The 26,313-nt window shown below is 38.2% G+C and overlaps 2 protein-coding genes across 12 annotated transcripts in view; one reads left to right on the forward strand and one right to left on the reverse strand.

The window, feature by feature from the left end:
- Nucleotides 1-3,997, forward strand: part of CC2D2A (coiled-coil and C2 domain containing 2A) — a 65,989-nt gene extending 61,992 nt beyond the window's left edge. For 7 of the 9 annotated variants that reach the window (XM_074865793.1, XM_074865794.1, XM_074865799.1 and 4 more), the window contains 4 exons: nucleotides 649-771; nucleotides 1,383-1,441; nucleotides 1,924-2,101; nucleotides 3,153-3,997. In XM_074865793.1, coding sequence (XP_074721894.1) covers nucleotides 649-771; nucleotides 1,383-1,441; nucleotides 1,924-2,101; nucleotides 3,153-3,341 — 549 coding nt within the window. In that variant the 3' untranslated portion in view covers nucleotides 3,342-3,997. Of the gene's footprint in view, nucleotides 1-648; nucleotides 772-1,382; nucleotides 1,442-1,923; nucleotides 2,179-3,152 lie in introns of those variants that run through there. The other 2 variants (XM_074865796.1, XM_074865801.1) reach the window with 2 other exon arrangements.
- Nucleotides 3,998-5,712: 1,715 nt separating this feature from the next.
- Nucleotides 5,713-26,313, reverse strand: part of FBXL5 (F-box and leucine rich repeat protein 5) — a 36,020-nt gene continuing 15,419 nt past the window's right edge. Inside the window, exons 4-12 of one of the 3 annotated variants that reach the window (XM_074865804.1) lie at nucleotides 25,355-25,538; nucleotides 22,871-23,053; nucleotides 20,305-20,430; nucleotides 19,234-19,382; nucleotides 18,974-19,056; nucleotides 16,548-17,270; nucleotides 13,626-13,774; nucleotides 7,628-7,764; nucleotides 5,713-6,362 (exon numbers count right to left, since the gene is read on the reverse strand). In XM_074865804.1, the coding sequence (XP_074721905.1) occupies nucleotides 7,661-7,764; nucleotides 13,626-13,774; nucleotides 16,548-17,270; nucleotides 18,974-19,056; nucleotides 19,234-19,382; nucleotides 20,305-20,430; nucleotides 22,871-23,053; nucleotides 25,355-25,538 (1,701 nt within the window). In that variant the 3' untranslated portion in view covers nucleotides 5,713-6,362; nucleotides 7,628-7,660. Of the gene's footprint in view, nucleotides 6,363-7,627; nucleotides 7,765-11,375; nucleotides 11,525-13,625; nucleotides 13,775-16,547; nucleotides 17,271-18,973; nucleotides 19,057-19,233; nucleotides 19,383-20,304; nucleotides 20,431-22,870; nucleotides 23,054-25,354; nucleotides 25,539-26,313 lie in introns of those variants that run through there. The other 2 variants (XM_074865805.1, XM_074865803.1) reach the window with 2 other exon arrangements.

Here is a 26,313-nt window from a genome sequence, read left to right on the forward strand (position 1 = left end):
TAGTTTGCAGGTGAAATGTAACTGAAAAATTAAATCATATTGAAAGGAGTCACTTGAGCTGCATACATAATGGTGAGCACGGCTCTGAATGGTTCAGTGTGCAAAACACAGAGGTAGCACTACAGGGCACAAAAACTGTATTGATTTTCTGACTGGCATCAAGTGCTCCTGTTTATTTGCTATAAAATACAAGTAATATTAGTGCCTGTTCACAATATATTATTCACTGTGTGGCTGGAAACCCTCTAAGCGGTAGCAGCAGGGGGAGAGTATACTGTACCCCAACACCACGTGATGCTGAAGTGATAGTAAAGGCAGAAAGTTTCTGAAAGCATAGAAACTGCCATGGTGCACAATAGATGAGGTGTTGAAAAAGGAAATCCTGGAGAGAAAGATTCAGCAGGAAGAGTTGCCAACTGCAGACAGTAATTCTGCTCGTACTCAGAAGCATGAGACATGACAGACCAGCACCATCCCTTTTGATGTGAGAATGCAGAACTTGCTCATCAGCTGTGACTGTACAAGATTGTCTTGTTTCATATGAACTAAGACTGGTAATTGCTGTAGAGGGTCAAGATTATATAGTATTTTATTGCCACGATCCATAGCTACTATTAGATTCTCAAAGTTAAACTTGTTTTCTTGTAGATTTGGTTTAATATGCAAGAATATGATTCCCCAGTAAGGATAAATTTTGATATCAGCAAACCAAAACTTTGGAAGTCTTTCTTTTCAAGAAGCTTGCCCTACCCTGGTCTCTGCAGCGTTCAGGTATTAATGGATCTATCACCAACTCTATTTGAGGGTTTGAGAGATCACAGACTTAGTATAAAGAAGCACTGCCCAAGTTCTTTGGAATTCTGTGGTTAAGTGTATTTATGCAATAGCATTGGGTTTTAAAAGGATTTTCCCAGGCACTCCTTAAAAAAAATGAAAGCAGGAATACTGCAAAGTATTTGGTTTTATACAGAATGAATGCACAGCTGTTGTCCTCTAACTGTCCATGTAAGATCTCAGGACAACAGTGAAGAAAATGGGACAAATCTTTAACACAAACATATCTAAAGTAGTAGCTTGGTATTATAAAGAAAATGTCAACTTTTTTCTTATAGCTAGGAAGGCATTACTTCAAGCTGTACACACATCCTTACTAAACAAACAGGAATTTCTCTACAGTTTGTCAAAGGTATAAGCAATTGAAGTTCACTGGAAAAAATGCAAACATTAAAGTTTTTACCATGTTTCAATCAATAAATAAACAATAGATTATTTAGCATAATTGTGAACTCATGTGAGTACCACCAAGGTAGTTAACTACTGAAGTTACACTGTTTTATGAAGAAGAGATCGCACATATTAATATTTGTTTTATTTATTGGTAGCCTGAAGAATTAGTTTACCAGCATTCAGACAAGGCTGCTGCAGTGGAACTACAGGGCAGGTAATTCTACCTCCAAAACAAATGCTATCAGTGCTGATCACTGGAGCATATTTATACATAGGTCCTAAAAACGTGCTTTGAATGCTGAGTCGAGAGTGGCCTAAAAAAAAAAAAAAACCCAAACCATAAAAAAACAGAAGCTGTAGTTCACAGGGGCTTTTTTCTCTCTTGATAATAGAGATTGCCACATAGAAAGAACTGATTCATCATTGCTATGCAGTTTCCTAATAAGCAAAATGCTGTAGAGAGATGAGAGGACACAGTGTAAACTAGAAAGGGTTCTAAGCCCCTGGTCTCCCATTCTGTTACTGAACACGCAGTGTATAGCTATGTTGGCATTGCTTTTCTGTGCTTTTATGTGGCAGTAAATTTAACAGAGGTCACTTGTGTTCCCCATAATCTGTACTAAGTGTGTCAAGGGACATCAATTTAGATGTCCACTAAATACTAGAATTGTAATAATGATGTCTGTTTTATTGCAGGATTGAAAAAATATTAAAAGATAAGATTATGGAATGGAGACCAAGGCACCTAACTCGTTGGAACAGATACTGTACCTCTACCCTACGTAACTTTTTGCCGCTTCTGGAACAAAACCAAGGCAAAGATGTAGAAGATGACCATCAGGCAGAGCTGCAAAAACAGCTAGGAGATTACAGGGTACAGTTGTGGACATGTATGGCTTGCGCATAAAACTAGAAATCTAAATCCCTAGGATTCAGTATCACTACTCTGAGGTACAGGAGAGCCTCCTAGGCTCTTTATTTCCTCTACCACCAAAACTCACAAGAGCTTTTATACTAAAACCAGTGTAATATTTAGAGAGTGAAGGAGCGATGATCTATTTTATTTCACTTGTAGATGTTGAACATAAACTTTCCATTGAAAGTAAAGATAAGAACGTAAAGATAAATTGGCTGCACTGTTCTTGTATTATGCTGCACCACAACAGTCGCTACGTCCAATATGTAAATACAAGTGCCCTCACTCCACTGGCACTGGATGCTTATGGGTTGATCAGTGCATTAGCTCTCAAGTCTGCTCAGTAAGAACCTGGCACTGGAGTGAAGTAGCACTGCACAGAGTTTACTTACAGGTGCAGAAGCCCACACAACATGCTTTACTTCAGTTTTTTACTCTTTGCTCCACTCTTTAAAGACAGGGTAAAATTTACCTAAGTATCCACTGCAGCTGCACCCATGCATTCTTCCTCCAGGCTGTTCTGAAGGTTAGGTCCTTCTGCTTTTCATGTAAAAGACATGTGGTGACAGTATTGCACACAACTATGGCACTTTTCAAAATGAGTTGAGGTTTCAGTTCCTGTTGGACCTGAGATGTCGTATGGGCAGGAGACATTTGCCACTGCAAATCCCCAGAACACAATGAATTAAAAACAATTAAGAGGCAGAAAAGCAGTGAAGTTATGCCATTATGTGTTCATTAATATAACTTTATTCTAGTGGGTTTCTAAACATCTTCACTTGAAACTTAAGCCAGACTAAAGAGGAAAAATGTCAAAAGCTTGCCTGGAGTATATGAAATAGGGAGGTGGTACTGAAATACAAAATAGGCTTTTTTATTGCATCTCCTCAGGCCAGCACTAGAAAAGATAAATTTACATGCACAGTAAAACAGATTTTTAAAATGATGTATTTATTCAGGTGCCTTTACCTTTTCATCTTACATGTTTTTTCTTCTTTCCTTTTCCCAGGTCTCTGGATTTCCTATTCATATGCCATTTTCTGAAGTGAGACCTTTAATAGAAGCTGTACACAGCACAGGAGTTCATACCATTGATGTTTTCAATGTTGAATTTGCTCTAGCTGTGTATATTCATGCTTATCCCCAAAATGTTCTCTCTGTATGGATTTATGTTGCTTCACTTGTTCGAAATAGGTAGTACAGACCAGTCAGAATACCTCAAGACATTTTCTTACATAGGGGCAAACATACAGATTTCTCACACTATTGATTTGAGCTATCCCAAGTATTTTAAAAATTGAATGAGAACCTGGTTTTTAGTAGCTGCAAACACATGAGCTTTATTCACCCTACCACCACTGAAGATACTACTTATTAGTGCTGAGAGACTGACAGCTTAAAATTCCAGTACCAATAGGTGATTTTTATGCAGTATTTTATCGCTCCCAGGGGGAGATCAACTCTTAAAAGCATTACATATGCCCACATGTGGTGGCATGGTCAAGTTTAGCCACCTTGTTTTCAGATGAAACTTGGTTCCTGGAATCATGCCTTGAAGACTAAGTTTTTAGGTCATCAGTCTTATTCAATCTACAGACCTTCTTCCTCTTGGAAGACACTGGCAAATACAAATAGTTACACTTTTCCAGTACCCAAGTTCCTGAATGAAGATGAGGACTGTTTAGCCATGAATAAATTTTATGCACCAAAGAGCCATCAGTGAAGGCCATACTTCAGTTTTTAAGAGGCTGCTTCATACTTAGTGTCTGTATATGCCAGCACCCTTTAGAAGTGTGTAGGATGACATTTTCTTTAGAAGTTGAGACAAGTATTTAATAAATATTTATACCAAAACCGAAGTGGAAGTTCATTCATTTTATACAAGAATGTGATTAAATTACTTTGGAGTCTGAAATCCTTATCTGCAAGTTACCCTAGTAAAGATTATCAAAAGAATAGTTTACTAAAAATCAGATTCACTTATTAGTATATAAATAGTGGTGTTAACTGTTAATACTGATAGATACCCTTTTCCTGCAGTAATCTTGCTAATCAAACTCTTCCCAGTGAAAATGATGGTGGGTTGAGCTTAGGAAGAATGTTCATCAGAATATATCAAATTTAAGATTGTTCTTGAGCTTAACTCCAAACTAGATTCAGTCTATCTAATAAATACTGGACACTAAAGTCTTTGGTTTAGAGCCTGGGGTTGCTGCCACAGGCTCCCCTCTATAAGCTTCCCCCAGAAAGGAGTTTGTTTGCATGTCATCACATGATGCTTTGCTGAACAACACTGATGCCTTCTCCTGAGTTTAGTCCAATTCCCCTTCAGAGAAGGGTGAGGAAGAAACACATGTAAGTAAGTGGACAGAATTTTGTGCAGCTGTGATTTAGTCCTCAACTGTTTCTACCAATCTGCACAGAAAACAGCACCTAGCAGCAAGGAGAAGGACCTCTAGCTTCCCCTTCCCAGCCTCAGAAACAAGAGTTCTAGAACAAGGACAGATGCAAGAAAGCCACCATGTACCCTGTTACTACTCTCACCTTGTCTCAGTGAGTATTGCACAAATGGCCATGGATCTACTCTAACCTTTGGGCACCAAAGTAAATTTAATGCAGCTTAATTGAAGCAACAGTTGCTGGAATAATGGAATATCCTTTTATCCCTCTTCTGTAGGCTTCTAACTGAGCACTGCACATTCTGCCTCCAGCCCACATTCAGCTGTTAACCATGAACAGCCAACTCTGCACCAACACTACATGCATTAGTATTTTTCTCACCTTACTACTCCAGTATTAGTGGGAGTAAGACAGTATCAAAACCTGCTGTTTATTGTAATCTCCAGCCATGCCTGCAAGCTGACTTTCCAGACACCAAGAATCTTGAAAGCTACATCTGTCACCGTGACTGCTGTCCTAAATAAATACTACTCAGAAGAATTTATCCAATTAGTAAAACAGGCAAAAATTACTAGCCTGACATATTGTCAACCTTCAGAATTAGGCAGAATGGGGGGAAAAAAACCTGTCTGCTTTCTACAAAGGCTGCCACCTACCCCTAGCTCTGCCTGAGAGAGAAACACCCTGCAACTATGCCACTCATGAGCAGTGGCCATTAAAGTTGGCAACTTAACATGGGCTACAGTACTCACTTCCTCTTGCAATGGGCTCTTCCCCATACTGCCTGACCCACACACTTGGGCACTACTCATACATTACTCATCTCTCTTCCTAGCACAGGTCTCACTCAGCCCAACAATGGATTCTCTCCCTCCCTGTTAGTCTACTGTTCAGCGAGCAGTCTTCTTAAAAATCAAAGCAATGCAGAAAATGTATTGTTGTCTTCCATGGATTTCATATTAATGAAAACTGACTTCCTTGGAGGCTGTTTCAAAAATGCATCTTAACACAGTCATGAGAAGAAAAAAACATGACAAACCCCACACACACTGCAAGGTTCACAGCTCTGCAACCACCACAACACCCACCCACCCAATCTCTGCAGCCTACTGGCGCAGTGCACCTGGATATTACACCTGAAAAGCATACATAGTCAACTGCTACATCAATTTTTTATTGGTGGGAATGTTTTATTTGAGTATGTCTTTCAAGCCCAAATACAAAACCAAATGCAAAAGGAAGGTGGGAATTTCCCTAGTTTTGCAATATAAAGAACGACTTGAGGATGAGAGGAAAGGGGAAGAAACAAGGCTCCTAAAGATGTATAACTGTTACCCAAATGCAAACAATACATTTCAAATTCTCTGCAGAGCTTTATACTGTACTTACGGATTCAAAATAAAAAAAACATTCACTTAACACAAAATAATCCAGTAAAGTATATTTAAGTGCCAAACTTGGAAGAAAGTGGCCAAAAAAAAAGAAAATCTGAGTGTTTTCCCATCTTCCCCAAATTAAGTAAAACAAAACCCAACACCCTTCAAACCAAATGAGATTGTGAGATTGTTACAACACTGTACAGTACACTCATAATTAAGATTTTGAAGTTGTGGGCAGGGTCAGCCTAGTATAACAAATCTCACTCCAAGGATTGTTAACACAAGATGCAAACTGTAAGTAAAGTGCATGAAAGGAAGCCTGCTCAGCTAAATGAAGTAGACTGAAAGATCAGAAGTCAGCGGTCATTCGCCAGAGCGGCAGCAGGCCCGAAAACCACACTGCAAATTCTGGCATCCACTGGCGGTTTCAGCATGAGGACCTGCACAAAAACAGAACAAATGTGAAAAGAAGAAAAGGCCATTTATTCAGATTCAGAATTCTCATAGCCCGGTAATTCAGAAAGTGTCTCCTTTTTTTTTGATACACTAAACTTCATTCAGCATTGTGAAGTCTGAAACATTGCCAGTACTATCCCAATATAAAAACTTCAATTGGATCAGTTATTTTTCAAGAGATTTTTGCTCCGATAGCTTAGTCCCATGAAGATAACACATTTAAAATGACACAGATGTACGATGAGCAACACTAAATGAGCAAGTTTAAGCAAGCTCTCCCAGCTAGCTTTCAGAATTGAGGTATATTTTCACAATGCATATTCCCATTTTTCAAATTCAGATGATGACTTCATGCCATTACCAAAAGAAACCATAATCTCCAAAGCTATTTGTACTATAATAGACAGTTTTTTAGCATGGAAGGTTTTTTTTTTCCCCCCTCCATGAACACTTCATGGTTGGCTAGACCTCACGTACTCTGACTGGAAATTCAAAAACTAAAATCACCTTTAGTATCACTGCAGTTATCAGAAGCCAGAAGGGTAAAAACTAGCCATTCAAAAAGAAAAAGTGAGTACAGACAGTACAAACCAACACTGTAATTCTACCCACCTCCACTTACCTTCGCTTACTGTTACCCCTTTAATTTGAAATGTTAAAAGTGATCATGAGATAAGAAACTATTACATTTATTAATACAGGATTTTATTTCCTGCAGCCATATGCCTGCTTCAGACACACAAACATTTACATTCAGGTTGGCTGAACTCTGGCACCCAACATAAATTGGAAGTGGGTTGATGAGTTAACTAAAACAAGCTGGTAAAGACCTAACCAGGACAACCCAAATTTCCCCCCCATTGTATTTGAGACAAATCAAATAATATTTAAGGTGGTTTTAATACATTTAGAAAAGACTAGCAAAATCATGTAATGAACTAGGGCACCATGCTACGTCTGGCTTGTTTTTTCCCCTTGAACAGTAATTTAAAGTCATAATTCAATTAATTTCCAAGAACCTGGTGTCTGGAAGTCAGCTTTCTGCTTCGTGCCACACACCGATGGGCAATATTCTACAAGGTAATTAAGTTAATATGCATGAGACTGAATAAAACAAACCTGAAGCTAGAATGAAGGACAATGGTTACAGTATGCAAAATAGTAAACTTTTCATTTCTCAGTAAACTCATTTTCCTTTTCAAATCTTTCTATTCACCTGAACTAAATTTTAATCCTCCAAGTCACTTACGAGCTAGAGTTTGAAAGCTTCTTCATAAATCCTTTAAAAAGAAGACTCGGTGCTTCTGAATAGCTGGTTTAGCAGAACATGTTCTGTGCAGCAGCTTTTTTCCAAGTCGTAGCTGACCCTCCTCATCACTGCCACAGCTAAGCAGCACATCAGTAATTTTGAAGCAACTTCCACATTTCTCATAAAATGCTTGTTAACAAAACATACAGAACCGCATCCCAAGGGAATACTCACTATACTTCAATATTGTTTTCCATCCTCTTCTTGCTCATTTTAAGAGTGTTCTTCCTCATGCTCATAACTGGAACATAAAAACTGCCCTTCTAGGTCTGACCGATGGTCCCATCTAACCCTGCCTTCATCACTGGCAACAGCAAGTGTTATCTAGGGAGACTATACAAGCCTATTGTGCATACCTTCTATGTCTTCCCAGCATCCCTAACTGCTGTATTAGCAACATCAACATTAAAACCCATTCCCTTTAGTATTTGTTTATGGCTCAGTTGTGCATGCATTTGTTTAACCGCTTTTTAAACCTGCTGATACTAACTGCTTACACAATTTCCCACAGGACCAAGTTCCAGAAGTTCACTACATTGTGCATCTGCTTTAAATCAATCACCTACCCACTTGATCTACTGTCACTGAAGTCTAATGCTGCAGAATTTGGAGAGTCACTGTTGTACATTCACCTCACCTACCACTTTCCCAGTTCTGTAAAGAGTCATCTCCCTTTCAGCCTTCTCATTCCCAGACTCCAGCCTTTTGAGTGTCTCCTTGCAAGACAGCTGCTCAGTTCCCTAACTCTTTTTAGCAGACCTCTTCTGTACCTTCTGTAACTTCATTACATGCACTCCTCAAGATGGGGAGACCAAAACCGCATGCAGTACTCAACATGGAAGTGCCCCAAGGCTTCCAGGACCATGCAGCAACACCCTCTATCTTGTTCTCAACACCCTGATGATGCATAACATTGGTGGCTTTTTTGGCTGCTGCTGCAAACAGGAAACATCTCAGAATTAGCACCAACAGCGCTCTGAAATCATTTGTCTCCACACTGCAACTGCCAGCTCTGAATTCAGTTTCATGCACAGTTTGATTATTCCCAACCACCCAAACACATAACCATACATACAGCTGTATTCAAGCTCATAAGAAGTTCTTCTGGAAGTCTTCAGCACCAGTATTGTTACTTGAGGCAGCTCAGTACCACTCAAAACTTGGAAATTACCATGTGCATTTCTTAGACCCCAACAGCAATGGAAATGCTGAGTAAGACTGATCACAGCACAGAGCTCTTGCAGGGGGGTGGAATAGGGAGAGAGATGTCACCTCCCAGATTCCAGTCCATCCTGAACAGTGACCATTAAGCCCTGCCCTTTCTTCCTATCCTTTAATTAGCTTTCAGTTTTTAAATTTAAACCAGTCTTATAGCAACTTAAAAATCTCAAAAATTTAGAAACTTCTAAGTAAACTGCATCATCTGAAAAGTTTTTAGGTTCATTTCCTAATTTATTAGGCAATGAATTACAAATTACATTAACCATATCATATTGAAAATTCACCCTTCTTCCTATGCTGCATTTCTTGGCCTGTGTCCAATCCTCATACCACCACCAGCTTTGCTTTTATAGCCTCTGATAAAGAACTCTGATGAAATGAAATATTCAGGGTTGAAATCACATCTCCTGAAATCTGCCACCCTGTATTCTTTCTTAGCATATACAGGCAATTCCCATAATTTGGAGGGTATTTTATGCTCTTATTACAACAAGGTAGCATCACTACTGGTTGTTTTAATAGTAAGACTATTTCGTTATGACTGACTTCATTTATGTTTTGACATGTCAACTGATCTCTTCCACCACAGGTCATTTATCTCCTCTATAAATGCCCTAGCCCGCCTTAGCTTGCGCTTTTTACATTTGATACAGATAGCTAAATTCAAATACCTTTGCTTTTGATAGCCACAGAGACTGGTTTTGTTTCCCTAGCTTTATTTACTACAGCTGACCTTTGGCTTCCTAATCTCTGATCTTCCCAGTCTTTGCTACTCGCCTCATTTGGACTGGACTTTGTTTTCAAATTATCTCGAAGTTCAAATGGCCTCTTTAATCTTGCCAAAAAACACTCTCTCCTGTTTCCTTTGGACTCTATACACAAGGTCTCCAAATTCATCTCACCTCACCAATGCATCACGTTAAGCAATATGGTAACTGTATACAAACCCTTTTATATTGTCCAGTGAGATGGCCATTTCAGACCTTATAGTGGGGCTGGAATCACTTTCAGACTTAACAAGTGCTAGTAATGAAGTGCCTAACTTAAATGTGTTTTAGGCTGTTTCACCTGGGAACGCAAAGTTAATCAGATTCTCATCTAACCTGCCAGTCTATGTTACTTGTTTAGTTACCTCTAAACCGGATTATTGTAATGTTCTTTACATGCACGTCTGATTACTCAGATGCTTCAGATGACCCAGAAGAGATGTCTGTTTAGTCATCGTGAACAGCCCTCAGTGTTTTAAAATAAAATACATATAAACACGTCTTGCAATGTAAGAAAGGAGCATAGCTATTTGATTACTCATTTTGTTACACGTACCAGTGAAACAAAAATTAGTCAAAATTTCCTAGACAGAAGTTAGACATTTCACCAAGAATACATGACAACGCAGACCAAGACCATGGTGAAAGAACCACTCTAGACAGGACAACTGTCTGCCACCACCCCTCTGGCCACTTGTTCTAGCTCTCGCCTGTGGCAGCAGAAACATTCGTGTGGTCTACAGCAAGATGAATCCCTGACCCATCTAGGAAAATAAAAAAAAAAAAAAAGGAGGGAGACAAAAAAAAGGAAAAAAAATAGTTTGATCTGGAAGACAGATCAAACTATGACCAATTAATTTCTAAATGCCAGAAGAAAATAGTGAATCATCAGAATCACCAGAACTTTATTTCATTAATGTCCTACTTCTTTAATTACAGCACCTGAGGACTATATTAAAAAACCTCTAGAAACAGAATCACACCTAAAGGCTGCAAAGAGGTACTGCTGCAGAGATTAGGGAGCCCCATTTTCCTAAGCCTGAAGCTGACAGCACTCCAGGCTTTAAAACTGAGAATACAGTAAGGAGATTGAACACAACTGGACAAAACAGCTAAACATCTAAGTGGCAAGAAGCAACTCAAACATTGAATTCTTCTCAGAGTTCAGTGTGCTCTACAACCAAAAGTTTTAGATGTTGAACAAAATCATCAATTAGAAGGGGTGTATACTGACAGATTTGATTTCAGCTGCAGCTGAGCACTAACTCCAAGTCTCCAGTGTTAAGCAAAACATAGGTAGAGATCCTAAACATTAGTATGCAAACCAAGAATTGAAGTCATACTAACAGTAAACAAACTGAAAATAAATTTGGGAGTGTGCACAAATTCATGGTCTCTGCTCATAAAAACTGCATCATATTACTGCTGTGCAACAGCAGTCTGTGAACTGAGTCTGTCTAACCACAGCTGCTCTACCTCTTTAGTTTTAGTCTACTAAAAAGGTAAAGCAACTACGGTTAGACCAGCATTGCAATGAAAATCCAAAAATTGGAAACAAACATGCCTACTAAACAAGTCCAGCAAGCCCTCCACAAAGAAAACCCAATGAAGCTGTGTGTAAGGGCCCCTATTAGGCTCAGTGTTTATAGAAAAAAAAAAAAAAATTAAAACAGGCTGTAGGTGAAAAGTAAAGCCCTTAATTATCAATAGACGACAAAGTGGTATCTTTATTATTCAAAGATGGCTAAATTCCATGCTGTTGGCTCCATTTTTTGTTCTGCAAGACTGACGGGTTTTTCCAACATGATCCCAGAACATATCTCCTTCCCCGAAAACAATCCCTGATAAGCTGGTGGGCAAAGAAAATGATGAAATTATTCTCTACATGCTTACAGATCAGTAATCTTAGTGCAGCAGTTAATAATACAATCTATATATGTGCAAAGAAACAAACAGCTTCAGATACTTATTGATTTAAATGAAAAAGCTATCAACTTTCCCTACAGTTACTTTAGAAATACCAAATGATATAGAAATAGTTCAAGCTCTTTCAGAAATCCTGCTGCCCACAGAGTGGAATAAAGCATTAGTTTCACACTGAACACCCCTATCACAATGAAGTCTGAGTGAAAATACAAAGAACAGTACCCAGATAAAACTGCAGGGGATTCAGTTATAAAAGGTTATTTTCCATTTCATAATTTTGCTTAGGACATCCCTTTAAGTTTTTATCAACTTCCTTTGATAGGAAGAAGACAGCCACAACCTTCTGAGATGCTATTATTTCTCAACAGATGTGAGAAGTCAGACCATTACAGCCTCACTCTCCTGTTGATTTCTCTCTACAGGAGTAGCTGTCCATCCAAAGGCATGCAAGATGCTTTACAGAACCAAGCAGAGCTTATAGGCTCACAGCTCCAGCAGGCAGTAAAAGGAAAGAAATAAACAGGAAGAGGATCAGGACAACTTTACAGAGTAAATATAAATAATTTCTTGAGGATATTACAGAACAGCCAAGCTTTAAAGTGGTGGATTCACACAAGAGATTCTGGCTTTGTAAACTAATGCTAAGACGACACAGTGTATTTTAGGGACAAGGGGAGAAACAAATGTCTGAAGACAAACCAGAACATCAAATCTGGTATTACTGACAGAAGCAAAAACAGAGGAAAAATAGCAAGGAATCAGATGTAAAAGAAAAAGGCTTTTAACTGGTCTCTGACGACATCTTTAAACTCAACATAATGCAGGAAAGAAAGTCAGTGAAGGATTTTTAAAAAAGGAACCTTAAAATTTTTAGGTTGAAATGCTAGAAGATTTTTAAAAGCTGTAGTCTGGATGGAATGGAAGCAAGTAACAAAAAGCAAGCATCTTGAAAAAAACAGTAGTGTCAAAAAAGTGCATGAGGAAGTGCAAAAGTTATGGAAGAAAAATATGATTTAATACTTTCACTTCTAATATTAGGATCCAATCCAAGTGCATCATCTTATACCAATTTCAATGGATTGAATACCCAAATGTCAGTAGAGATTTATTTGCAGTACCAAAGCTCTGGCATCCTCTACCCCCGCTGTGGCTGCATCTCAATATAGATGCAAATTATTGAGCTGAACACCATGAACTACCAAGGAATATAATTTTGTTTTACACACAATTAGCTCTTATAATCCTGTGAACTCAGTTATTAGCCTCCTTTTCCCTTCCCTTCTATTGCACTTACCTGTTTTAAATTCACACATAGAATACAAGTCACACCATGGTTCCCATCTCTAATGCTATGAATGCTTACTGTGCTAAACATAATAGACTGAATTCCAGTGTGGTAAACACTGAAAAGACTTGCACCACCACAGACGTATTTTATGCATTTATCCAGATACTTCTCCAGCTTAGATCCATCCCTAACTTACTGACTCAAGCAAAACCAAAAAAACTAAATTACATTTTCCATAAAGACACATGATGGTAGGATCAAAAATATCCTAATCCAATATGCAATATGGTAGGTTTGCAGGGCAAAATACAAGTCATTCCTTTCATAAAAATCACCGCTTTGGTACCAATCTAATGAATCCTCTGTCTGAAGTTATGACCATAAAGAAAACATACAATTGCATGGTTTACAAGGAAGATATGTAGAAGGTAAGTATGTATTAGCTATATGGAGACTTACTTTCTTGCCCCTATTACTTATGCTAAACTCAACGATGAGATACATGGACTACAGGTAACACAGAACTGTACTAGTGTAAAAAAAAAACCCAGAAGAACAAATGAGGAAGAACTGACTTAACAATTGTCATTTCATAATTAATCTGTGAAACTCGGTGCTACACAGTCAAGAAAAAAAAAAAGTGGAGTTTTGATAGCTCTTTATGTTTTGTTTTAAAGTGTCCTTACACCAAACATCGCTCCCCAGAAAAGCATCAATCTTCATAAAAAGACATTACCGTTAATGTTGTCACAGTAGTAAAAGTGTTCATCGTTTAGAGAAGGGCATGCAGAAACTAAATCCTGCAGGCCTGCACCAGTTACAGTGAGACAACCCGAGAGGTTAAGGTGTTCCAAATGTGGCAGTCCTCCTCCCAGAGTCAATGCCCTGTTAACAGACAGAAGAGAGGTGTTAAGAGCCTGAACACTAGACTGTGTTGTCTTGTCACAGGCTTAATTGTCTCTTGTAACAAAAAACATACCTCTAATAAACCATGTAGTTTTAAATCTGGCAGTTTCATACCCTATAAAGGGGATCACCCCTGAAGCTGCATAACAGACCTGAAAAATGAACCCATTTCTACAGAAACTAACAATTCCTTCTGACAGACTTAAATGGTAAATCACTTTGTTATGAATGACTCCAGAGATGACCAAGTATTTCAAAGAGCTGCCAAGACATTCTTCTCCAAAACACCACTGATTTTGGCAACTCTTTCAAGGTGATGTATATTCCTCAACCCACCCCAAAAACATGACACTCCCAAGTTTGACTGCCTTTTTTTTTTTTTTTTGGTTAAAATTATTTTGGAATCCAGATTTGTATCTTCCTAGGACTGACAGCAGAGCCTCTCTCTGCCAACACACCATGTTTTTATTCAAGTAGAATTCTCTATTTTTCCTCTGAGTGCAAGAGAGTTTGGCTGCTGATGCAACAGCCTCATGGATGTATCACACCTGAGCAATCACTCCGTGTTAGTGTGCTTGCTTCTCTGAGAGCTCACAGGGCAGCTAGCCCAAGTTCAATCACAGACAAGCTCACCCACCTGAAAAAAACACCGGACTTGAATCATCAAGCTACAGATTCAAACCAGAACATGTAACTGAAAATGCCTTCAGAGCATCACTACAACTTTCTCCTGTCAGCAGGCAGAACTATTGACCACAAAACCAGCTATCAGTTAACAACTCTGCTATGAAATGAACTGGCAAGTGTTTCTTATTAGGAGGTTTTATTCTCTTTCCTCAGGGACTCAAACTATTTTTGGTGAGTGCAAGAAGCACTTGTTGCAGCACACTCTCAGCTTTTAAATACTGTCTTTTATCCAAAAAACTCCAATGGGAAACTAACACCACAACTAAACCCTTCCCATGACTCAATGACCAAATCTCTCTTTGGTCCTAGATTACCAAGTCATGAAAAAAACCCAGACCAGTAACATGCAAACTACACACCTAATCAGCACGTAATGAAACTCAGCAGTACCAGTCCACTCTAACACTTGAACAGCAACAAGCTCAATCACAAAACACAGCTATCTGAAGCTTAGTCTGATCAAGGCTAACACTGGTGAGTGAAAAGAGTGTGTGTCAGAACCACCACTATGGGAGACATCTGAATAGCTGGTACTTCTGAAGATCAAATGGGGATGAAGAGACAAATGAATGCCAGCAGTGCCTCACACTTTTTCAGTTGACTACAGCATACATCACAGGTAGGCATGAGGTCTCCCCACTCCAACAGCCCTAAGTGCCACAGCACACCCGAGCACGTGGCTGCAAGTACTTCAGCCTTATCCCATTTTCATTATGAAGCAATAACTACATTTTTCTGACACAATGCAAAATCAGTGGCAAATATTACGACACATGGGAAAGTTTGTAACTCTTGAAGCCATCTCAATGTTCAAGTCAACTATTTTTTCTCCTCCTTTAACTGTTACATGAAGTCTTATTTAACATGATGTTCTACACATACAAAATTGACACAGAATCATTTAGGTTGGAAAAGACCCTTAAGATCCTCAACCATGAACCTAACACTGTTAAGTCCACCACTAAACCTTGTCATTAAGTGCCACATCTACATGTCTTCTGAACACCTCCAAGGATGGTGACTCAACCACTTCCCCGGGCAGCCTGTTCCGATGCTTGATAACCCTTCCGGGAAAGAAATTTTTCCTAATATCTAATCTAAACCTCCCCTGGCACAATTTATGGCCATTTCGTCTCACCCTATCACTTGTTAATTGGGAGATGAGACCAACACCCACCTCGCTACAACCTCCTTTCAGGTAGCTGTAGAGAGCAATAAGATCTCCCCTCAGCCTCCTCCAGACTAAAACAACCTCAGTTCCCTCAGCCATTCCTCATTAAGACTTGTGCTCTAGACCTTTCATGTCTTTCGTGTCATGAAGGGCCCAAACTGAACACAGTATTTGAGGTGCAGCCTCACCAGTGCCGAGTACAGGAGGATGATCCCTTCCCTAGTCCTGCTGGCCACGCTATTTCTGATACAAGCCAGGATGCCATTGGCCTTCTTGGCCACCTGGGCACACTGCTGGCTCAAGTCCAGCTGGCTGTTGACCAAGACACCAGGTCCTGTTCCACCAGGCAGCCTTCCAGCCACTCTTCCCCAAGCCTGTAGTGTTGCATGGGGTTGTTGTGACCCAAGTGCAGGACCTGGCGCTTAGCGCTGTTGAACCTCATACAGTTGGCCTTGGCCCATTGATTCAGCCTGTCCATAAATTATGTCATTATCCAGACAGGCTAAATAAGATGAAACTTTATAAAACTGGGAGTAACAAGCCTACTGACAGGCATAATGAAAGAATTGGTGAATCAATACAGTTTCCTAACAAGAAATCACTAAAGATCAAATCTAAAAGCATAAATACTGCCTAGAACAACACACTCACAAAAATACTTGACTTCAGAGGATACATCTAAAAGGTTTGGGGTTTTTTTTAAATCCCCAAAGGAAAAGCTAGAGAAAGTTTTCAAGTCTGGTACTATAAATATTTTAAGATGAAAAGACTTACCAGAGTTTCTTCAATAAAAATGTTTCTACTGAAACGAGGGAAATTCACCCCAGAATGTCCCAACAAATAAAAATCAGAAAAAATGTACTGCACCAAAATACCTCAAAAATGTCTCCTCACCTGAGAGCACGATCTGTGATCTGGTAACATCCAGACAGACTGAGAAACTGAAGAACTCGTGCAGTCTCTTCATCTGTTTTTTCACTCCCAGAGTCTGCAGAGTCTTTTTTCTCTGACTGCTTAGTCCTTCTTGGTTTTTTACACAGTGCAGAGGACTCTGGAAGTGCTCGAATAGTTCTTAGTGCTGTCCCAGCACAACAAAATGAGTGACCGCAGTAAATCAAGTCAGTTGAAGCACAGTGCTGCTGCCACCCTCTAGTCCTTAATCCATAAATGTCTCTATTGTAGCATGAAGCAGAACAATTAATATGGGATGTTGGTTCCATGAGACAAAATCCTTCAACGTTTCTGTGTCTCCACTCCGCAGCATCTTCAATGTCAGCTAAATCATCTGCATCTAGCATCCACACATAAGCAGAATTGAAGTCTTCCGAGCCATCAGGTTTAGTCCAATGCTGTTCACTAGCTCCTCCCTCAAAGAGGTTTTCATTGTTGATTTCACGCAAACAATTATACTTCCTGCTGGACTGCAGAGTAATCTCTCTGTTTTTCCACAAAGTCTTAGCATTCCTGTTTCTGCAGCTTTTCAGAACACCTCTGGTATGGTGAGTTGATATGATACCTAGTGCTCTGGAAATCCTCTCTATAGCCACATCTGTGATTTTTTCACATCCAGACAGATCAAGGTGGCGTAGATTTTGACAATAACCAATCGAAGACCAACTGAAATCAGTGGGGAAAAAAAAAATTACTTGGTTGGTTGGGTTTGGGGTTTTTTTTGTTGGTTTTTTGTTCAGAAACAAAAAATTAAGGCTAAATATACAAAAGAACATTTCACAAGATACTTATATTAATTCACAGAATATTTAAAGACCCCAGACAGGTTAGACTTGATACTCCAAGTGCTGCAAATATGCCTAGAAAAGTTATGTCTAAAGAAACGTGAAATAAATCATGAATCAGTTAACAACCTGTATTTCTTTCATACACCAAAACTTAAACAGAGTCCAAACTTGCCATACATTGAAAAATTTTTTAAACAGTAGATCAGGCTGCAAACACCATATACGTGACAGTTTCAATAAGCAGCTTCTGCTGTGTATAATGCAGTTGACAAGAGCCATCTAAGTTACCAGACATCAGTTAACTTCTCAGAAGGCTGAAAAAACTTACTGAACTAGCAAATTTTGCCCATCCACCCCCCCAAATACACCCGAGATGTAATATTCAGTTCAAAGTATTTTAATAGTTGCAATTTCTAGTATTTGAGTTTCTCAAGCTTGTCTGTTTACACATATTGAAATATCAGTGTACCTAGATCATATATCCTCCTGTCATTTCCCATTTCTGTCAGAGAATAGCTGGATTCCTGAAATACATTTCTGCATACGGTATTAATTATTCCATAAAAGTGATTAGAATTAGAGACGGTAATGAAATCAGACTCTTTCATACTAACATAACATTCAGCCTTATCTTTTTCAACTGCAATAGAAATCTGATCTACAGTAATATTGTTGTATTATTAGCTATGAAAGTGTATAGCTGATTTAAGGAAATGCTAACTACGGATAGGTAAAGGCAACTATCATTTATTTGCTGTAAGAGATTACTCATATTTACAGCAAGCCAAACTAATTTTCTGAGTTACAAATTGGGGTGTTGGAAATATAGACAGATGAGGAGCAGCAAATAGTATTAGTTTCACTAGAGATTGACAAAAGCTCACAAAGATTCATTTCTGAGCCACATAAATTTCATAAAGGCTTTATTTCAACTAAAACTTCTTGCACAAGTTGCAGAGTGTTTTTACCAGCATCCATGCTGGTAAAATTTTCTGTGTTGTTAACACACAAAACTTGAGAGCACTATATGATAGAAGTACTGAACCCTGAAATAGTCATTGAGTTTCAGTATCACAATAAAACCTATTGGTGCAGGCTCTGCATTCATGCACCATCCTACTGACATCAATGAAATTTCTGCAGGCTTAAGTAAAACTCAGGAATCCACAGTTACTACACCTAAACCTTAGAGCTTTGCCTACCATTTGATCAGTGTCTTAAACAGCAGTATTCCAGACCCTATCAACTACACTGGACCAAGAGAACTACCATAACTGAGTGACTCCACAATAATCTATGGACAATTTCAAGTTGTTAATACTAGAACAAAACACAATTATTGTTAAGAATAGCTACAGATTGATAGGTAATACATATCCAATAGTGAAGACAGAGCATTTTAAATGGACATTAACAAAGTTACATGCCTCAGCGATTTGTTAACTCTGGTTTAGTTCTCAGTTATGTGCAAATCCTGAATGTGATTTCTCTCTTCATTGGCAATGGACTAAGACATGTTTAAATACTTTCCCCCTCAAAAAGCTGGATTTTTTTTTTTAAAGGAAACAACAGTTAACTAACCTTTCAAATGCAGAGTCTGAAATATCAGTTTGAGTGAGATCCAAATATTCCAAGTTGGGGCAAAGCTCCAAGATCTGTCTAACCTGGAAAAGGAAAGGGAAGGAAAATCAGTAAAGAAACAAGCCAGACAACATATGAATTGACATTTCCTTGAATTGCAACTCATTTTCACTACCCAAGTGTTTTAATCTCAAGCACATCAGTTATTAATTAGAGGCTGCATAGCTACAATTATTAAATGCCAGTTTCAAATTACATACCATTTTGCTAGACACTGCAGAACTGTAGGCCAATACTAATGTCTTCACTGAGGAGCCTACATGCGGGAGGACATTATGAATTAAGCCATGAAGTAAACGTTTTTCCATTTGTGCTATATTAATGGCAAGTGAATCTTCAGCTGCTTCTTCTGCAAAATAAAACCGAAGAGAAAGATTTAAAATATTGAGTCATTTGATGTAAGATGACAATATGAACTCCAAACAAGTAATCAGGAAGCTAAAGAAAGCTTAAGAAGGCCCAAGTTTCGGGAAGTACCTACTTAAGCCTCATCTTTAAAAAATACCTGCTTGTCTTTCTGACAGTGCTGAAGAGTTTAACTCCAATAGCAAGTAAAAACGGTAAGAGTCTTAACAGAAAATTATCACTAAAGGACTTGGCAAAATATTTACTACATATTATGTGCTGCTCAGGGCTGTCTGGGGCAGCTGTTTCCACAAATTTGCTTTATATATTGAAATACTATCTCAAAGGATGTTTCGTATCTTGTGATATAACAGCTTAAGACAAATTTTAAATTAATGTAGAAAGCATTAGGATGAAAGATGATTCATCCAAACTTCCTGAAGAGATGAAATCTAGCTTTTACCTCCTTCCTAACTCAACACATCCCTGTAACTCTTATTCTACCTGCACTCATGTTTGTTCATCTCTCCTAGAAGAATTAATTCACCTCATTAAAACCAGCTGCCTGCTTCTCCCCCTCCTCACCCTCCATTTCCTTTTTTTTTTTTTTTTCACCCAGCTGGGAGTCAGGATGACATGAAGATGAGGAAAAAGAGCAATCCTTTCAGGAACCTTAAGTGGTTGCTAGACAAAACATCCCAAGTTCTTTTTTACTGTGTAAGTCTACTTGGCTTAGTAACCATTTAATCTAGACAGAAAATAAGTATTATTGCATTTGTCATTATTTTAATGTACTCATATCAACTATGATAAAAACTGGATTTTAAACCAATTTTACAGAAAATATTCCATTTGATACATTTATTTCTTATAACTGTGTCATCTTGGGGGGCGGGGGGGAATCACCACAATCAGAATTTACCTACCAGATTCATCTATGTCAGCATCTTCATCCCATTCCTGGAAAGCACGACTTTCATCTTTTCTGTTTTTCACCCATTCCTCATCAGGTTCCATCTCAAGATCTGCCGCAGGACCACTATACCAATCACCTATCCACCCCACACACACCCCCAAAAAAGAAGGAAAGGCAAAAAAAGTTAAGACAAGCTTCTCATCACTGCAGAAAATAGCAATGTTAACTTCTCAGTATACTGTGACCTGACCTGAAGTTATATATGGAGTTCTGCATTCATCTCAACTAAGGTCTGACTGAACCTTGACATAATTCTTGTTTGATCTGTATTTTAAAGCTTCACAAGACTCCTGTAACAGTTTCAGCACTGTTACAGAACTCATAGCCTATTATGTTATTCTGAGACATGCCTGTTGTCCTTATTTTCTTAGTAGGGACCAATATGAGTGCAAAAAACCCAGAAACTATTATGGAATATTTGGACCATATAGGTGCTGAAGTTCTTTCAGTAATCTCAGTAGTTCTTTAAGTAGATAAATTAACCATCAACTTTTAGTATAACACTTGGTTTAAGACATTTCCATTTTACTCTGGAATCTCACAAATATACAGTCAACTGGGATGTATTTTGTTGGCCTGTTTTCAGTCACTGCACGTGACAACTCCTGGATCAAGAAATCCAAGTTCCAGAAGTAGCCTACTTAAAACAGCTATACAATATTCAATTATAACATACGTATGACTCAAATCAATAGATAAATAATTTTTCAGAACATCTGGATGAACATGAGTATCAGCAACAGCTCCACTGTTTGAGTTGGTAGGGCACCCGCTCTCCCTGAGGGTTACTGCACAGGCATTCATTTACTTTTAGTTTGGGTATATTGGTAGTGCTGGGCTCTCTATAAGCAGGTCTGCTGCCTCCTTCAGTGCTTAAAACAAACACCTTATTCTACCCTCTCACTGCGGAGGGATCCTACCACCCCCAAAGCAACAGCAACCCCTGTTGAATGGTATCTAAAGGAACAAGGTTTCTTTTAGGAGCAACACAGCAACAATGAAATCCTAACTGACTGTCAACCAACTGCAAAGCAAAATGTTTCGGTAACATTTCTCATTCTCTAACCCATCTTTATAATGCATAAAGAGTGTCAGAAGCCCTCTCTGTATTAGAAGAAAAAAACCCAAAAGGTTAAATTTTTAACTAAGCCTGTAGTTTTATATTCTTTTTTTTCCCCTCTGGCAGTAAATCCCATTTGAGAAGCTTCTACCCAGGTTAGAGTACTTCTGCACAGACAACTATAGCAGTATAGACAGTACATCATGACACTAGCTTCCTGTTGTGCCAAAACCAGGTTTAGGAATAAGACATTTTAAGCAGCTGCCAATTACCTTTTTTGCGTAGCACTGATTTATGGAGACAACTAGGTTTTAGATGAAAATTTAACAATTTGAACTCTGAAACCTCTCCTCTCCATTCAGTCTTTTGCAGCTCAGGGACCAAACTATTATTTTCAGTAATATTTATCCAACCAAAAAAATTAATTCAGACCCAAAAGCCATATAACTTCTCTCTGCCTTGTACATATTTTAGAAGCCATAAAGGTCTGGCCAGAAAGAAGTTTTCAGCTTGTCTGTATCTCAGAATATAAGTTATATATTGTTAGCTTTCTCTCTTAAGTCTTAAAGACACATACAATACAGCTTATTAAACAGCATGGATTGTCTTTTTATTCAACTACACTGACATGGCAGCAATTGTGAAGCCTGCAATGTCATACTCCAGTGATTGTTTAATACTCACATAAATATGAACAAATACAAGTTGAAGTATTTAAACCTACAAATATACTCTGATGACTTGTAACTGGCCCCACTGGAATACAGAGTATTTTGTCTATTTGAACTGGTACTTTGCAAAGGTTACACTTCTCAATAGGAAATTCTAATTAACAGGAGAGTTTGAGGAACAGAAGTTATAAAAAACCACTTAGTCCTTACTGCAGTACAAGTTATTGAAGTAATATATCTAAAGAATCAATACTAAAACTAACATTCATACAGTTTTCTTTGAAGTTTTTATATAAAAGAACAGATTGTGAGGAAATCTTAGAATTCCATTTGTTTCAAACTTCCATTCTGCAGTTATGTATTTTCTTTCTACCTAGTAACCTAGTGAAATAAAAATTTTACTGATACAGATGTAACAGCAGCATTTATACTTCAAAACCCCTTAGATTCTTAAATCGTAATTAACATGTATTAGTGAATATACATGTTAGCGTTCATACAAGCAAACAAACCTCAGTAAAACTCATCAACAGTTTTGTATACAAGAGCTACTCATGAGTTACAACCAAAACAACTTTTAGTTTCTTAATTCTACAAGATGGAAGTATGTTTTGGGGATTTTTAACATTTAACCAAGTTCCAGGGCACTATCTTTGCTAGAAGCTTCCAGCATGCTCAGCTGTCAGGTTCATCATACATGGCAGCCTATACTAAAAAGTTCTCTTTTATAGACTCGAATTCTGATAATTGACAGACTTTCAAAGGAAAAATTAAATTTAACTTACCTCTGGCCCAGCGAACAGGGTAAAGGTGTTTCCAGAGAGATCCAGTTTTAGCCAATTGTGACCATTCAGTGCTTACTTGACTACACTGACATAACTCTTGGGGGTTAAGGTAACTGAAAATGGTCAGCATTACTTCAGGAGGAAGATTAGTAATATTTGTGGTGTGCCCTGTTACTTCAGCTTCTGAAATACAGAAAGTGTGTGTTAAGTGAAGCAGAGACTCATAACTTTAAATAATAGTAGTGGAACTCACATTTTGACTAGGGCAACGAAAAAAGTGTCTGAAGAAGTTTTAAACAATTGTTTGGCAAGAGTTGAAAAAATAGGTATCACTGGCTTTAAAAAGCTTTCACTGTAATAACACCTTAAACAAAAAACAAAACAAAACAAAAAAATCAGCTCAGTTTTTTATTGGCCATTTTCTCAACTGGCTAGTTTTTTTCAATCCTGACCCCCCTAGGGTCCATTAAGGCCCTGGACAAAAGTAAACTGCTGCTACTCAACCACAGCAAGATGAAAGCAGTATCTGCTATAAATCAAATGCTTTTTTAAAACGTCTTCTGTCATAGATGATATATATACCTGCTTTGCCACATTCCCAGGAAACAGTACTAGCACACAGAATCTACCAGCTGGGACCACTCTCACTGACAGCGCTCAGCCTCTTGACTGGGACACAGCAAGAAGTCCATGCTTAACTCTTTGCAGCTGTCTCATACTTTATTTGGAGCTTTAACTGTAGCACAGAATTAATTTTAACTTCTGAGGGGTGACAAACCATTCAGGTTGTAAAGTAACAGTAAATATTAGGTTAGAGACTAAAATTTGGCCATTGTAATTAATACTTCAACAGACAGCAGTAGGAACCATCTCTAATAGCTCTCCTGTATCGCCATAGTACAAAGAGAGCTGCGAACTGCATAAAATAACAAATTTAGTGCTTTGGGTAGTGGGGTTTTTTGTTGTTTTAAGAGAATTTTTGATGCTTTAAGGACAATTTACTTGAGAAAAAAAATTTTCTAAAATAGTTTTCAGGAGTCCTTAGAAATAGCAGGTTTCCCAAATTAGTATTATTTCCAAAATTATTTTATTTTTAAATTTAGCACAAAAAGTACATAAGACTTTACAGCAAGACGAGCATCAGGTTTCTTTTTGCAAAGAAGTTTCAAAAGTGAGCATAACTTTACCCTGTGATAATGTATTGCTACTTTAAAAAAAAATATAATTAAATACAATTTCACTTGATGAATCAATATATTTATTCATATACCTGGCAAGTCGCTGCAGGTAAACTACAGAGAATTTCACACTAAAATGCAGATAAAACTGTAGAGGACTGCAAGCTGTGTTATTTTCTTCCATTTTTGCCTCTCCCTAAAGTCCAGAACACAACCATTGCAGAATTACCACTGTCCCAAAACTGCTATTCCAGCTAGACTTAACAGCAAGTAATGCCATTATGCTACTTCTGTCACATTCATCTGTTCAGACTCAATAATATATCACACCATGGACCATGATCTTTTCTGAAGGCTTCACCTGGAGGGCAGAAAATGACCGGTTCAGTAGTTCAGAGAAGTTCCAAAAAAAAAAAAAACTGATTACAGAGTAGTTTTTCAAGTTTTTCTAATGAGAGCACCACATCTTATCAACACACAAAGTCAGTTCATGAGGGCTTGTTCTACTTAGCAGTTTCACACCCCAGTATTACACTTTTGGCACATGAATTCCCTTTCTTTGAAGCATCAACTCTTCTTTGTTAGTTAAGAGTGGAAACTGTAAACACAGACAACTTGGGCTGCTTCAGCAATCATAAAATAAGCCTAAAGTGCTAACCTAGTAGTTATTCATTTATTCTAAGTTTCATCAGGAAAGGTAGTCACAGACAAACACAAATTAAATATCCACTTTCAGAATGCATGTTTCATCTGACATACTCGCATGCTTCACAGATTCATTCCCCTGCAATTACTCTACACACAGAGTTTTCTTCCTTTCTGATTCCTGAGAGGCCCAGGAAGTTAGACAGTGGAGCTGGTGAAGGTGAGTTGCTTTTCAATCGGAAATACTGTCAGTTGGCTAACTATTCTGTGTTATTAAACCATTGACAGAAAAGCTTACAAAGCGGTCCTGAAAACCAAGAATTAAATGCAGCGTCTGCAAATAGAAAATATAATTTCAATGGAAGTATGAAATTAGAAATTATCATTTCTGTCTATTATATCAAATATTACCATGAGAGGGAAGGGAGAGGAAGAAGGCTGAAAACAAGTAAACAGTTAAGTACTATCTACTTTACAACCTGCCAAGCCGCCTGTATCAAACAGTAGAGGTTCCTGAAGTGTCAAAATTCATTTGAAAAAATTCCCATTTTATAAGAACTATTGTATCTGCTCATATGTAACTTTAGGTATGTCACTGCTAAGGCTTTTTAGATTAAAATTGCAGTTTGAAAATTACTTTAACTTTAATTAGATGTTTCACCTTGATCTGCCTTCTCATCCACAGAATACTTGAAGACTTTCTGAAGCTCTTCTGCTTGATTCCACTTACTAAGACCCCTGAACTCTGCAGCCTCCTTCTGTGAGCAGTGCTGTGCAATTACTTTCTTCTTAATATCTTTCAATTCTTCGTAAGTAAAGTATTCCATCAACATTGGCTGAAAAACCTAAAGCAAAGGAAAAAGGGAAAAAAAAGTCCAGTGCAGACAGATAGCCAATGCTACATGGACCTACCAACACAGAATTGCCTGTTTCAAATTATCTCCAAGTAAAGCATGTCATACATTAAGTGAATCTAAGGACAGGACCATGGAAGTTTTCAGTTCCAACACTCTGCTTGCCAATGGATCACTGCATGATCTCAGGCAAGCTGTTTAACTGTTTTCCCCAAAAGAAAAGGGAAGTGATTAAAGTTGCTTAAACTTGTAACTTATCGAGGTACTCACACAGAAGGCAAAGTGGCAAGGAAGAAAACATGAGAAAGTATTCCTCTCGGACAGACTTCGGAAGATTTCCTCTCTCCAGAAGATGCTTCCCAGTTTTCAGATACCCATAAATCACCAGACTGGCAGTACTAGTCTACATTTCATATATAGGTCAGAGGCTGTTTGGGAGTGTCAGTTTGAGTCATGAAGCACTGGTTTACAGGACTTCTCTTTTTCCTTTAAGTTTTGCTAGACATCCCCTTAAATAACTACCTGCTGCAAACAAACTCCAGCCCCAGTGGACTTTTGCTATCAATTTTTTTAAAGGGCCAGAATTTAATCAAATTTTCAATATATTCACTGTTTCAGAATGTGTGACTTTGCAGTCAGAGAATAGAACAATGACAGCACAGTCCCGAATGCAAATTGGCACAGTAATAAAAACAGAGAATTGTGAAAAAAACTGAACCTCTAAGCCCTTTGTCTCTATTCAGTCATTCCAAACCCCAAGGAAGAT

Source organism: Strix uralensis, chromosome 4, assembly GCF_047716275.1.
Source record: "Strix uralensis isolate ZFMK-TIS-50842 chromosome 4, bStrUra1, whole genome shotgun sequence".
Lineage (NCBI taxonomy): Eukaryota > Metazoa > Chordata > Aves > Strigiformes > Strigidae > Strix > Strix uralensis.